The sequence below is a fragment of the Protopterus annectens genome, chromosome 8.part1 (assembly GCF_019279795.1).
Source record: "Protopterus annectens isolate FY-2018-M chromosome 8.part1, PAN1.0, whole genome shotgun sequence".
Lineage (NCBI taxonomy): Eukaryota > Metazoa > Chordata > Ceratodontiformes > Protopteridae > Protopterus > Protopterus annectens.
In genome coordinates this window covers 388,313,476-388,329,471 of record NC_056742.1, presented here as the reverse complement: position 1 = coordinate 388,329,471, position 15,996 = coordinate 388,313,476, and the positions used below count along the sequence as shown (strand labels likewise).

The window sequence follows — 15,996 nt, the reverse complement described above, 5'->3', positions numbered from 1 at the left end:
AGGCCAATATCAACAGAACCACTCAAGCTAGGGACTTAAACCTTGCTTGTGACATAAATAGGACATGTGGGAGGGACAGGTAGGTGTGGCAGAGAATTACTCTTTTCTGGAACCAGCTTCCCCATCCACGTGAAGCAGAAGTTTCCTCTAAACCTGTTCAGGTGGATGAGAAATCAGAAATTTACCCTTGATCTAGCACTTTTGACTTAATAGATAGTGGCAGCCTGTAATTCTTCACCCAGCTCACATGCACCCCTTAAATTACCTCTGAGGTACAAAGATTGGAGGATACATTTATGATGTATGGCTAGGCCTGTAAAGGCCCTAGTGGACTTTAGTCTAGTACACAACAATGAAAGTATAAACCTTATATGTGCCAAGCCGCATCCCTACAGTGATGGTTGACCTTCCATTGCACTCCTGCCCACCTGCCTCAGGTCATGTGATGTCCAATACAGCTCATCTGCTAAAGCAGAGGAACAGAAATTTTCCAACCATGTCTCCCTGCGTGAAAGACTTGACTTCTCTGGTGTGCTGCCATATTCAATTGACTTTTGTGCCCAGGTATACAGTAGCTTTCTTCTTAGTGTCCATTATTCAAAAGGGGCAGCCACACTCTCCAGTTGTGGTCTGATTATTGAATATTGTTCCCTTTAATGGATAAAAATGGTGAACTAGGCTGCAGGTCTTCCTCCTCATATTTTGTTAGCCCTAAGTTGTGACTGGAAAGTCATAATTAATTACTTTTGCAGTCATAGCTGTGCACGGTATGTGGAAAGACAGGATTATTAGATATCCTGTGAGTATTGACTGTTGCCGCATTTACTGTGCTGGGTATAGTTGTGCCAGCTGTGGTATGCATACACGTTTTGTGTGTGTCTCTCTCTCTCTCTCTGTCTCTCTCTCTCTCTCTGTCTCTCTCTCTCTGTCTCTCTCTCTCTGTCTCTCTCTCTCTCTCTCTCTCTCTCTCTCTCTCTCTCTCTCTCTCTCTCTGTCTCTCTCTCTGTCTCTCTCTCTCTCTCTCTGTCTCTCTCTCTCTGTCTCTCTCTCTCTCTCTGTCTCTCTCTCTCTCTCTCTCTCTCTCTCTGTCTCTCTCTCTGTCTCTCTCTGTCTGTCTCTCTCTCTGTCTCTCTCTCTCTGTCTCTCTCTGTCTCTCTCTCTCTCTCTCTCTCTCTCTCTCTCTGTCTCTCTCTGTCTCTGTCTCTCTCTCTCTCTCTCTCTGTCTCTCTCTCTCTCTCTCTCTCTCTCTGTCTCTCTCTCTCTCTCTCTCTGTCTCTCTCTCTCTCTCTCTGTCTCTCTCTCTCTGTCTCTCTCTGTCTCTCTCTCTCTCTCTCTCTCTCTCTCTCTCTCTGTCTCTCTCTCTCTCTCTCTCTGTCTCTCTCTCTCTCTGTCTCTCTCTCTCTCTCTCTCTCTCTCTCTCTCTCTCTCTCTCTCTCTCTCTCTCTCTCTCTGTCTCTCTCTCTCTCTCTCTCTCTCTCTCTCTCTGTCTCTCTCTCTCTCTCTCTCTGTCTCTCTCTCTCTCTCTCTCTCTCTCTCTCTCTCTCTCTCTCTCTGTCTCTCTCTCTCTCTCTCTGTCTCTCTCTCTGTCTCTCTCTGTCTCTCTCTGTCTCTCTCTCTCTCTCTGTCTCTCTCTGTCTCTCTCTCTCTCTGTCTCTCTGTCTCTCTCTCTCTCTCTCTCTGTCTCTCTCTCTCTCTCTCTCTCTCTCTCTGTCTCTCTGTCTCTCTCTCTCTCTGTCTCTCTCTCTCTCTCTCTCTCTCTCTGTCTCTGTCTCTGTCTCTCTGTCTCTCTCTGTCTCTCTCTCTCTCTGTCTGTCTCTCTCTCTGTCTCTCTCTGTCTCTGTCTCTCTCTCTCTCTCTCTGTCTCTCTCTCTCTCTCTCTCTCTCTGTCTCTCTCTCTCTCTCTCTCTCTCTGTCAGAGATCATCAGAAGTCCTATGTCATATGGGGGTTAAAAATTATCAATTTGGTTTGATTACTGACTGTTGCTACCTTTAATGGAGATAAATGGTATCTGTGCATGGATACATGTATGTGTATGTTTGTGTGTGTGTTTAAGACATAGTTGAAGTCTTGTGTTGTAAGGTGCAATAATAATGCCTCATTTGCCTGCTGTTAAATTGATTTTGTTGGATACATATTAGTGTGCTGTGTTGTGTTGTTAGTGGTTTAGTCAGTGTATTTTAAAAGGCGATGTGAGCACATCATTAAGAAGTTTAGGAAGCCTGAATGGCTATTGAAGTAAAATCATATTTTCTTTTTGTTTTACAGGAATGGAGTATATAAAACCTGTACTAAGTACTGCAGAAACTATATATACACTCCATAATAAGGTTAAAGCAAACAAGAAGCGTTGCACTCGCCTTGTAGAGCGAGTTCAAATCTTAATGGAATGTGTGAAGAAACTGCAGGAAAATGAGATACAAGGGGAAGACACCAGCATTAGTTTGCTCCTCCAGGGGCTGAAGCATACTCTGGATGATGCTGAACATTTTGTAGAAAAGAACACCAAAGAAAACTCATTTAAAAAAGTTGTGTTTGTCTCAAAAATCGAGCAGACATTTTCTGACATTAATGAGCGTTTGACAAGTGCCTTCCAGGGTCTTTGTCTCCTATTGCAAGCAGAGCAGTTACATTCACTTCAAGAAGCCTTCTCCAAGTGCAACATAGAAGATAAAGAAGATGCAAAGCAGGACATAGATCATCTAGCTATTCTTCAGCAGCAGCTCACCAATGGTACGTATTGTTCTTACTTTCTGATGACCAGAATGTTGAGTTAATCAGAAGCAGCTGACCGACGGTACATACTATTTTTGCAGTCTGACAGCCAGAATGTTGAGTTAATTATTAAGCACAGTCTCTGTTTAGACTGTCTCTTGCATGTTGCGAGGAGAAGGTGATAAGCATTCATGATCATGGCACATAGCAACATATACAGATGTCAGTGGAATATCTTTAGGCTATCAGATCCATGCGTGACTCTTGTAGCCAACCATATGTGCTTCCACATACTTTCCCCTCTTTTTTTCCATCTTTCCCAGGCATTTCAAAAGCTGCTGCAGGTATGTGCACTACACCAGCCCTTACACCCTCTCATTAAGTACCATTTGTGACATCAGGCCTAAATTTTATCTCCATTTAATTGTTGCCTTCCCAGCATTTTTCCTGTTCACTTGTACACCATCACTCTGCCCCCTAATAATCTGCCATATCCATGTCGTAATTAATGTTTCCCTTCGGCTTAAAGTATGTATATTCCAGGTACTGTACACTTTTCCACACACTCCGCTTCTCTACCCTCCTTACCACATTGGTTACCTTGCACTGAACACCCTCAACTAGGTTGAAGTCCTTCTCCGAGTATGGCCTTCAGAACTAAACAGAGTATTTTTACTGAGACCTCCTAAACACTTGTAAACAAGGACAGAGTCTGCATTCCTGGACTACATGCCCCTGGCAGGTCATCGCAGCATTCTGTTAGCCTTAGTCACTGCTTCACTGTGATGCATGGTGCACCCACTAACACATCAGGTATTCCATCATTCACCTAGTTAAGCACATAACATTGCATGCTTATGCGCTGTACCCCATGTAGCCATCTATCTACCCTTCCTATATGCCACACAGTCTTCCCAGATATTGCCTGCCCATTTTTAACCATCACTTCAGTCTTGTTTCCCTTAGCATACAGGTTACCCATATTGTCTAACATCATTTTCTTGATGGTTGCAAACATACTGAACAGAACAAATGCCAGTAGTGAAGTGAACAGAACATATGCCAGTAGTGAACATTCTGCTTCCACTAATCACTATTTTCTTGTTTGATGGTTCAGTCCAATTACAACTGTTTACCCCTGTCAGGTTACGTGATCTCTAACAATCTCATCAGTTGGGGTCCCAAACCCATACCTTTAATCTCCCATCTGGCTTTTGTAAGATGTGGTGCTAGAGGCCTTACTGGATGTAATAACTACCAAAGAAACATCAAAAACACAGAACAAAATAATGCATTTAGAACACTTTTATTCTAAAAGTATGAACTTTGTCAGAATGAAACATCTCACACATTCATAATTTAAAAAAAAAGGCTGGTACCATTAATTAATGGATTGACGTATCAGACTGCAACTTTAAAACAATTTGCCAGTGGAATTCCATGTGAAGCAGAGTAGTTTCCCAGTCCCCACCCCATGAAGTCCTTGGATGAAAAACAATAATTTGAAACCTGCACAAACCAGGGAATGCCTAAATAAGCATTTTTATTTTCCTTATGAATGCTGCAGCATGCAGCCACGGTGGTGCAGCGGTTAGCGTTGTCGCCTCACAGCAAGAGATTCTCCCATTCGATTCTCGGCTGGAGTGCCTTCTGTGTGGAGTCTGCATGTCTGCCCCACGGTCGAGTGAAGTTAAAGACACACAGGTAGGTGCGAGCGTGAATGGGCGTGCCTTCGTTGAAGGCTGGGCAGCGGGCTGGCAACTCGGCACCATAAAAATCCACTGCCAATCATGAGCGGACCAGAGTTCCACTGTGGCAACCCCTAACCAGGAAAAGCTGAAAGTCTTTTTATGAATGCTGCAGCAGTGTTTAGGGAATCTTTTCTGCTGCTTACACTCTTGTTTTTCTAATGTAGTATGCAGAACATGCTTTTTATGTAGCAGCACACACAATGCCCTCTGTATAGCAATTAAATCTTCCAGGGTATGGTATGGTATGACTCTGGAGAATTTGTTAATTACTATATTTGGACCTTCATGAATGTATTGGCAGCTGGAGCAACAGTCACATTTATCCATATTGCCTGATTTACAGTTGTCTCAAGGTTTCAGTTCTATGACCGTATGTTAGTGATCGATTTTAAAAATAATTCTTAGTTATGAACCTAGTCTGATAAAATCATGGAAGAGTCAAATGAATGATGCAAAACCATGGAGTGGCCAAAGAGATGCCTGTTGTCATGGATGGACTTAGCTAAGCATGGTTTTAAAATGAGAACATACCTGACAATTTTATTCATTTTCACAAAATGTTCTGTTTCATCATTCAAAAACTCAGGATATTTACATGTTAAAACATAGATTTTAAAATAAAAATTGTTCATTAAAATGTCTGTTATTAGAAATAATCTTGGATAATCTGATATACTGACCCTTGGCAACACATTTTTTTCTGTGTGTGTGAACACTGTCAGTCAAGATATTGCTTTGAAAAACTGGACTTCTGTAAATATTGGAAACATAACCATCAGTGTCTTTGTAGATCAAAACATCAAGAAAGGCTGCTCCAGGGTTTTACATAGTTCATTTGAATCTTCTGCCGTATCCAGAATTACTGGAAAAAATGGAAACTTATACATCAGTCCTGAATTTTTCAGTCTAGGTTCATCACAAAGATTTATTTTTAATCAGTACATGGGGGCAGTTAGAAAAGAAACCTAGAAAAAGAAAAATGTAGTTCCTCAAGTATACAGTTGAAATCCTGGCCTCCAGTCAGGGTGCCCCACAAGGCTTTGTCCTAAGGCCATACTTGGTTTAAGTTGCATCTTTCTGATCTGTCTTTTACAACTGCAAATTATTTGAAAATTGAAAAATCGATTATAGCTGTCACAGATAAGGGCATGTCTGCAAAAAAAAACTTGACTAAATTGAGCTTTTTGGCACAAGAGAATAATATGCTGATAAATGTATCAAAAACTAAGCATGTATGATTTGGGAGACAGAGACTGAAGGGTGAATATTTAATTCATATTCAGTGATTGAAACTGCAGATGCATGTGAGTACATGGGTATATTGGTAGGGTCTATATTAGAACACCGAACTTTCAAAATTTCGAGTGTTCTAATATTGGCCCATTTTCAGCTGAAAATATCGAAGAAACAGAACCAAATTTTTTCCTATGGAAAGAATTTGGTTTTCCGTTTCTGTTGCTTCAGTATTTTCAGCGCTGTGGTGGAAAGTTACGAGTCAGGTTCAGGTAAGTGTGCGATTGTGTGGATGTGGGGTAGGTGAGTTAGGGTTAGGCCGCAGGTGAGGTGACTGTGCGATAGTGATGGACCTTAGGGTTAGGATTTGGGTTAAGGTAAGTGGATAGTTAGTGGTGTATGTATAGGTTAGGTGTAAGAGTTTAGGTGTATGTGTGTGGATTGCTGTTTGTTTGGTGTGCTTGTGTTGTGTGTATGTGTTTTGGAACAGCAATTTTTTTCCCTAGGAAAAAATACGCTGTTCTGTATGTTCGATGTTTTAAATTTTCCATTAATAGGGTTCAATATTAGAACACTCGACATTTTGAAAGTTTGGTGCTCTAATATAGACCCTATTGGTAGAACCATATTTCAAGTTTTCTGATGCCATCAGCCAATTGGTTAATGATAGTTATAAAACTATAGATTGTGAAAAAGGTAAATGTCTATGAAATCAGAACTGATGAAATTGTTACATTAAACATAAAATTTGTACATTACATTAAACCCAAAGTAGAATGTGGAATAATAAAATGGAAATTGTATAAGACAACTAGCATGAGTAAACTAGACAGCAGTAGAGAATCTTTGGACAACTTGTTAGAAGATTATATAGGAATGAGAGATGCGCTAATAGATTCTGTGAGAGAGTAGCTGATGTCTGAAATAGTTTTAGTTATTAGAGGAAGCATTAGGTTATATATTTTAAGAGTGACTTAAACAATTGTTATAGAAATGACTGTTTTGGTATATTGGCACATAGAAGGGCAGCTTCCATTCCTGACAACTGTCACATCTAAGGCTAGAACTTTACCTTCCCATTGTTTCATAAAAACTGAAATAAAGAACTAATTCTTCGTATCAGCTTCATCTAGATTCCTGTTTTTCTTTTCCCTTTTGTTAGTAAGCAGATGTCATGCTTTCTTTTTTTATATCCGCTGTGTATCTGAAGAACTTGTTGCACCCATCATTTACTCGTCTATCCGTTGCAAGTCTGCCTTGCCCTGATGAATACCTTTTGTGCTACACACCTCAGGCAGTTTTCCATCTTCCTGTATGTTCAGCTATCCCCGAGTTAAGCAGCACACACCCCACTTATCTGTCTAACTTCCTTGTTCTGCTTCTACCAGAATTCATTCCCAGTATCAAGCCTTTAATGCACCAGTTACTTCTTTGGTTCTGTCTTCATGCTTGTGTACTTAAATGCATTAGACAAATTAAGCACAACTGAACAACACAACAGTTAAACACAACAATACTATTACTAGATAATCAGACATTCAGCCCCTCCCTCAAGCATTTCATTTCATGGAACTTCTCTACAGGCTGAAATCTACTTTTCAGTTGTTGTATACCTCTGTCCAAAATGCCCATCCTAGACCTTATATAGGAATCGGTAGCCATACCATGGCATAGGCACTGATATCTTTCAGCTCCATTACCTGTCATCCTAATACTTTATATATTAGTGTTGATTGTTATCAACATTGCTTTTTTCTTTAACATGTTTATTATCATAGCATCCCACTCTTTTTTCCTTCTCCAGGAGATGGTACCTCCCACTGTCCTGCAGGAGGGTAACAGCCTCACACTGTAGCTTTTTGACTGTATGCCATTATCTTCAGTGCATTTCTGAGTGTGGTTTTTTAGTTTCTTTCTTTTTGCAGTGGTCTATAAACTGTATTCAGCCACCTTGAGTTCCCAGTCTTGCCATATCATTTCAAGGCTGGAAATCAGTCTCCATCAAGTCTTCCTTCTCCTCATGATTTTCAGCCTTTTTATTCTACATTATACTTCTTTTCAGATATGTATTTTTACTCATTTCCCCTGTCCTGCTTCACCTACCGTCAGGTAATGTCACATTCTGGCCCTTAAGCCCATAGTTGATGTTTCCATTATGACTGTAATGCAGACACCTGTGTCCATAGGTTTAACTTCATAGAAAACCACATCCTCTAAACAGCTTCCGCGAACTACATACTGCAACTTCTCAAAACTGTAAACGCCGATATTCCAAATAACAAAATCTCACCCCCTTTTTGACCCATGGTAGAACTTGTTTCAGGTGTGGAATGGTCGGAAATGTCGACATTCCCTATTTTTTTTTACATTTAGACAAGCCGGTGGGACAGAATTTGTGGAAACGGTTCACTTATGTGCACATTCGAGGATGTGCTTTCAACATTATGAAGGTAAACCGTGTCCATAAGCATTTTGTACACTCGATTCATCACTGGGATTGCTCGTACAGAATTTATTCCAAGGGCTGACCCTTAAGTTTGGGTTGGTAGTAAAGTAACTAGAATGAATCACTATTATGATCAAAGCTGATTTCTGTTTATTGGGGAAGACACTGGTGAAAACTGAATTAATTATTGTTATTTATTTCATCACTTAGCAGCTGCCTTCACAAGTTACGTGTTTTTCATTGATTAAGAAGCAAATAAATTACTCTTTTCCATTTTGATTAATTTGCTGTTGGAAAGCTTGCTGGTTTGCTGTTTGTTTCCTGAAAAAAATGTAGAATAAACATATTTTATAATTTTTCAACTGAAGTCTGACACTTACAGAAATGTAACTGTTTTTATTGTGCTCTGTAGTACATTGCTTGGATGTGTTTAGAAAACAAATGGAGTTGAAATTTGCAGAGACTCCTGAGCATCAGGCTTGTTGTTTGCTGACCCAAATGAGTTGCCCAAATGCTTTGTGGTAATCTGTATTGGACACGTGTTTAAAGGTAAGGGTGTATATACTTCATCCAGGTCAGGCAGTACAGTGACTGTATAGAAAAATTGTTTGCCTTCCAGAATCTGACGAATGCCAGTTCAAATCTTTCTGTTTCCATAACGCCACACTCAGCCTCTTAGGCTTGTACAAGACGTATGCAGTCTTTGCTTATTATGAATTCTTTTGCATGAGCATTGGTGATAAATGCACTGTTTTGTCACTGCTTGTATCCTTACCAACATATGGACAGGCAGTTTCTGAATTGTGAATCTTTACAGCATTTTCCACTCCAGCCAGGTATAGCAGTCATCACATAAAATATGAACTTCAGTCCTAAAGCTGCCTTCTCATGACAGTGTTGTATTATGTTTCTGCAGAAGTTTCCCAGGAGTACTAAACCAGTTTGCATCAATAAGAAAAGTGAAAATCAGAAGCAATTGTTGTTGTTCACCAACAATACAAGCAGCTATGCTGAGCAGAGACTAAATATTTGATAATTATGAAAAGCTCTTTAACTCCAGAGTCTCACTACACTGAACTCTGCAATCCATTTCACACCCCCGAATGAAATCATCTTAATGGGTGTGGTTCACCTTATTCAGTGTCTTGCAATGCAGAGGTACTGAACTGAGTACATTACCAGATAGCATCCGCTACATATCACATAGAATCCCAAACAAAAGCATGTGCTTTCCGTATTACGGCGTTTACTGATTTTTCTAATATCTGTCAGATCCTGAGAAGAATTGTTACTAAGCTGTTTTTTGTCATTGTTGCTACCAAAGTGGCTAGGCCATGCGATTTTACAGTACATAAATGGCACACTGTACCTCAGTTTTCAATGGCTGCCACAGGGCAGCATAGCCACCATCTCCTAACATGCTGCCTGTAGCTGCTGTTGTCGTGTGTCTGCTCACAGTGAGAAAACAAAAGCACAGAAGGAAGACATGATCATGTAGCAACTCACTTGAAAAAAGACACACACACACACACACACACACACACACACACACACACACACACACACACGTGTGTATGGACAGATGTACTTCACAACATCAAAGTATGCAAATCTCGATTGCCTAAACTTTGATCAGAAAGATGAAAAGCCAATTCACCAAAACAAATAAAATCATCATCGATGAAAAGCCAATACACCAAAAAATATAAAGTCATCATTATCATCCATCATCCATCATCCATCATCCCTTCTTTTTCCTGTGTTCTACCTGGGCTTAGGGTGTTTTGTTACTTGTCACCATCTCTCCCAATTCAGTGATAGTCTTCTACCCTCTTTGACAGTCATGCTTGTCTGTTGCAGGTTTTCTCTCACACAATCCACCTCTTTGCTGGATGCCCTCGTATTCTCTTGCCGTCTTCCTGTCTGTCCCAAGTCTTCTTCACCAGAATGTCTTTTGCTTTCCTGCAAATGTGCCTGAACCACTGTAATCTGTTCTCTTTGACCTTTCCTGCGATTGGAGCTACTTTGGGTTCTGCTATTATGTCTTTATTTCTTCATCTGTCCCACAGTGTGCCACCTTTAGAAGCACTTTATCTCTGCCATATCAGGCTACCTCAACTGCTCTGCCTTTACTGTCAATGTTTCTGTACCATACAGTAGTACTGGTCACACCACTGTTTGGTACACCTTACTTTTAAGCCTGTTTGGCATTCTTCTGTCATACACTACCTATGAAACTCTGTACCAGTAGGCTGCAGTCTGTCTCATTTTAGCTTTAATCTCCTCATTCAGAATTCCACCCCTCCCAGCTAAGTGAAGCTGTTGACCTGTTATACTGTTTTTCCTTCTATCTCAAGTCTCACCTTCTTCTGATTTCCCCCATTTGCTACCATTACCATTGTCTTATTTGGTTGTGCCTCAACAGATCCTGGAAACTATCGCCCCATAAGCCTGACTAGCTTGGTCTGCAAAGTTATGGAAAGGATCATCATGGATCTCATAAATAAAGATATTGGGGACCTACAGACACTGGATCCTACCCAGTTCGGCTTTGTTAAGGGCAGATCCTGCCTCTTAAACCTGGTTGATTTCTTTGAAACAGTCACAAAGGCCATTGACGAGGGGAAGGTGGTCCACACAGCCTACCTGGACCTCGCAAAAGCCTGAGTCAGTACCCCACTCGGGCATTATAGATAAGCTCACCAGCTTAAATATAAACCCCTATGTCACTAGTTGGGTTGCAAACTGGCTGAAGGACAGAACCCACATGGTTAGAATTGCTGGAGCCATGTCAGACTCCAAACCAGTTACAAGTGGCGTCCCACAAGGCTCAGTCCTGGTACCTCTCTTGTTCGGTATATATTTCTCGGAGGTACAGGCCAACACAGAAGGACTGTGGCTGACTAAGTTCGCAGATGATTGCAAACTGGGCACCATAATTGACTCTCCAGCTGACACAAGCATCCTCCAAAAGGGCCTCATAGAAACAGACAACTGGTGCCAGAGCCATGGCCTCAAGCTAAACGCCAAAAAGTGTATAGTCATCCCCTTTGGCAAAAACAAAGTGCCCACAAATTACCACATAGGTGGTAATCCATTAAGTATAGAAGAAGTAATTAGGGACCTGGGGACCTAAGTTGATAGCAATCTCTCATTTGACAACCACGTGGCCAAAATGGTTAGAAAAACATTTTATATAGCCCACCTAATCATGAAGGGATTCACATCTAGATCAGGGAGGTCATCGTGCCTCTTTACTCATCCCTCATCAGGCCCATAATTGAGTACAATGCCCCTTTTGGGATGTACCTTACCAGACACCTGCAGCAACTGGAAACACCCCAAAAGTACCTCACCAAGAGGATCAAAGGGCTCAAACAGATGCCATATGCTGCCCGGTTAAAGAAACTCCAGCTCTACTCAGTGGCATACTGCCTGCTCAGAGGCGATCTGTGCCTGACGTATAAAGCCATGTCCAAACCGGAATTAATGGACATGCTGCACCTCAGAAAATCCAAATCCCATTGAGCTATGCGCTCGAGAGACTTGAACCTCAGCACTGAAATAAATAGGACATGCTGGAGGGACAGATTCAAAACCCAGAGGCTCCCTTCACTCTGCAATAAAATCCTAGTCCAGGTTAGGCAGAGTCCCTCATTGACTCTCTTCAAGAGGAATCTCGATGAGTGGATGGGAGATCGTAGGTTTACCCCGGGTATCACTTCTGTGTCACTCTTAGACAGAGGCACAGTATACTAACCTCGAAAAAGGGCATAGCAAAATTAATTTAAAATGGGTGGCAAAAGCCAAACACACTCTGGCTAGGCTTATAAATGCCCTAGGGCAGATAGCCTAGTATGAACCTATGAACCTATTTGTACTCAGTTTTATCCCATCTTCCTTCAGCTTTGCATTCCGTCCCTTACCCTTTGCTGAAGTTTTTGCTCAGTCTGCCTGTAATGCCACATTGTCTGCCACATCAACTTTGTTGATCTGTCCCCCCCGACCTGTTTTCTAATGTAGTCCATCACTAGTGTGAACAGCAGTGGGCTCACATCTGAAACTGATGCACACACACTCCCACTGAGAACCCTTCCGTAAGACCAAACACTGTACGTACATTATTTATTTTATTTATTTATTTTATTTGCAGTTTGTTTTCCAGGATAGTCCATTGGGCTACAAGTAGCCCATTTTCAATGGAGTCCTGGGGAGAAAAACTCCAGAGAAATACAAATACATAGTACGGAAAGAGCACAAATCCATAATATACATTTCAATTAAATGTTAAATACATATTTTGTATAGTACAAACCTATATTGCACAATTCAAATGGATGTTACATAATACAGAAATAAATGATTTTCATTAGGAAAATTACATCAGGTAAATTTTTTTTAAGGAATTACAATGAGGTAAGGATGTAACTTTAGGAGGTAGTGACAGGCAACAAAGTTTGGAAAGTTAGGAAGAAAGTGTGGTTGTATTAGGCTGGATGAGAAGTCATTGGGTCCTTGAACATAGCTTGCACTAGTTATATCAATATTTCTGGGACTTCGAACCACCACACAACTGCCCAAGTCAGCTTTCTTGGGACCATGACATATGCCTTCTGCAAGTCTAGGAGTGCCCAGTTGGACTCTTTCCTCATTTCTACCTTCTTATCAAGTATCTGTCTCACTGCAAACATCAGGTTGGTTGTGCTGCATCCTGATCTGTATCTGAATTGCTCACTTCCCAACTTACTTTCTACTACTCTGCATATCCACTTATCAGTCACCATCTCCAGAACTTTCATGTAGTGTGATAGGAGTTTGATACCTCTATACTTCCCACAGTTGCGAATGTCCCCCTATGTTCTTGAGCACTGGCACTAGTGTGCTTATTCTCCAGTCATCTAGGTATGCCTTTCTCTCCATATTGCTATGAGTACCCCAGGAGCCATTTCTCCCCATCTCACCTAACATCTTGATCATATCTGCTGTGACCTCATCTGAGCCTGCTGCTTTCTCTGACTTCATTTTTCTTAGTGCTGTTCTTACTTCTTCTATGGTGGGCTCCTCCTCTTCTCTCACTGTGAGCTGTGTCTGGGGTAATACAGCTTCTGTGGGGGTTATCTTCATTCAAAAGCTGCTGGAAGTACTCATTCCATCCTCCTTTGATGTCCTGTGGGCTGGTGAACAGGTTGTTGTGGCATCCCTTGTGAAGGCTTTGACTGATGTCCTTCAAGGATGCATCTGCAGTCCTAACAAATGGGTTGTCCTGTCGTCAGGCAGCCCTTCGGTCGGCCGGATTCCAAAGTCTGGGTCTGGCCTCGGCTGGTGTCGCACTTCACCCGACGTCATCTCTGCTGGTCTTCGGGTATAAAGGCATCAGCCGACGCCATTTTCCTCAGTCTTTCTTGCCGTGACGCCGAAGCAGAAGCTGTTCGCAAGTGCCGGTCGGTCAGATCCAGAGATTACTACTACCGAATACTACTTCGAAGACTTCTAAAAAGCTAAGTACCCCATTGGGGACTCTTTCTTGCCTCAGCCGATGTCAGAAAAAGTAAATAACTGTTTAACTTGTGGGAAACAAATACCTCATAAAGATTTCCACTCTTACTGCTTACCTTGTTTAGGCCCAGACCACGACGTAGCAGCCTGTTTAGCCTGTGCTTCCTTCAACCGACGAACGCTTAGGCGTCGGTCGGAGTTTGCTGAACAGTTTTTCGGCTCAGATTTTGCGTACATTATGCCATCGGATCCTCCGACTTCTCAAATTGTTAAAAAACGCAAAGAAAAAGACCGACACTCGCGGTCCGCGGTTTCGGCCGAAACCACGGTTAAGCAAACCGCAAGTGTCTCGGTTTCGGCCGAAACCGAGCAAACGGGTCAATCTTCAGCCGAATCCATGACTGCTACCGAGGCTCCTGCTACCCTAGTTGAATCGGCCTCTGAAGTTTTGCCTACTAATGTGGTCCCTCTAGAATTATCGGACACCATCCCTTTGGATGTCTCTACCCCAGCACGTGGTGCTGCTAGGCCTCCTGCAGCCATGTCTATTAAGGCCTTTGCCAGGGCTAAAGCAGCCAAAACTGCTAAATCAGTGCCTGTTAAGCCCCCTCACACAGGCCCAGTTCCAGTTCTCAAATGCTTACTCTGGCAGAGGATCTCATCTCTTTAATAAGGGGATCCCAATCTCACCCAGACAGGGCCTCTCAGCCTCCAGAAAAGAGACCTAGAGCAGAGCCCCAGAGCCAGTGTCCTCAGATGATTCTTCTGATGATTCAGACATTACAGACCATCCAGAGGCTCCTTTTTCTACTTATGAAGATTCCGATGCTGAAGAATCTATTCCATCTGCCTCTCCACCAGAGGAATTTTCCTTTGGGGAAACCTTACATGCCATGAGAGAGCAATTCCAATGGCAGGGACAAGATTTCTCAGATTCAAGAAAAGGCTTAGGACCTTTCTACACTTACCAACATAGGCCCTTAGCTATACCTCCAGTTCTGCCTGTTGTGGATGATGCATTTAATGATGTTTGCACTGCTCCTGATACTTTACCTCCAGCCCCTGCCAAACCCGATAGGTTTTACAGGGTACGGACACTCATCACCACCTATACAAGGCCCCACTTGCAGATCCTGAGACTATCTCCCAGGGGCCTAAGGCAGTAGCCGACCTCAGCAAAAACCCTCTCCCTTCTGAAAGGGAATCCAGGTCCTTAGAGAGATGGGGTAAAAAGTTTACACCTCTGCTACTCTCTCAGCTAGAGCTTTGAACTGTCAGTTTCATATGATCCAATACCAAGAGTTTATGCTTGATCAGTTAACTAAGAAACTGTCCTCTGATGATTCCTTAGATAAGAAATATGTTTTAGAAATGGTGAATAACATTCAGCAGGTTAGTAACCATTCCTTAAAATGTGGCTATGATGCACTGGAGGCTTCATTTAGATCAGCCATGACTGGCACAGTTATAAGAAGGCATGCATGGTTGAAAGAACAGGTCTTGCTGGATCATGTTAAAGCAAAGCTGTTAGATGCTCCTATGGATAAGGCCAGTCTATTTGGTTCTCCTGCCCAGCAAGTAATGAAGAAAATGGAAGAGAAGGCAAAATCTGTACAAACAGTTAAAGATTTCTTACAGGTTCAGCCCCAAGGTTTAGCAGGAACTGGCCTTCCAAAATTGGTCCTTTCCAGACTCCTCTAAATCTCAGAGAGGCAGGAATAGACGTTCCAGAGGCAGAAATCAATCCAGAGGAGGTGCCTACAGAGGACGCCAGTGGCAAGGCAATAACCAGCGAGGCACAGACACAACCACTGCCACTACAACAGGACAATCACAGTGACTTGGCTCTGACACCGCCTACCAGGGAACAAATAGCAGCACCCTTAGGCGGAAAGTTAGCCTTATTTTCAAAAATTGGCACTATATCACAAAAGACAAGTGGATTTTGCAGACTATAGACCAAGGCTACAGGTTTCATTTCCACACCTTACCAGTAAAAAGAGGAATGCCAAACCTACCTCCAAATCAGAAAACAGAAGCTCTAAAACAGATAGCTCAATTAACAAAGATGAGAGCTGTGGAAAGAGTACCACCAACAGAACAGGGCAAAGGATTCTACTCCAGACTCTTCCTAGTACCAAGAAAAGAGAAAAGTTGGAGACCTATTCTCGACCTGTCCGCCTTAAACACATTCATCATTGTTCCAAAATTCAAAATGCTGACCCTACAGCAACTTCTTCCCATGCTGGGCAAGGAGTGTTGGCTGGTAACTCTAGATCTCAAGGAATCATACCTGCACGTCCCCATACGACCAAATTGCAGAAGATTCCTCAGATTTCTTGCAGGATCAGAGCAT

At 42.2% G+C, this 15,996-nt stretch overlaps 1 protein-coding gene across 1 annotated transcript in view; it reads left to right on the top strand.

The window, feature by feature from the left end:
* The window catches only part of LOC122810372 (mixed lineage kinase domain-like protein), a 419,511-nt gene that overhangs the window by 34,369 nt on the left and 369,146 nt on the right, over positions 1 to 15,996 (top strand). Inside the window, exon 2 of the mRNA XM_044081959.1 lies at positions 2,268 to 2,732. Within this exon, the coding sequence (XP_043937894.1) occupies positions 2,270 to 2,732 (463 nt within the window). The 5' untranslated portion in view covers positions 2,268 to 2,269. The remainder of the gene's footprint in view (positions 1 to 2,267; positions 2,733 to 15,996) is intronic.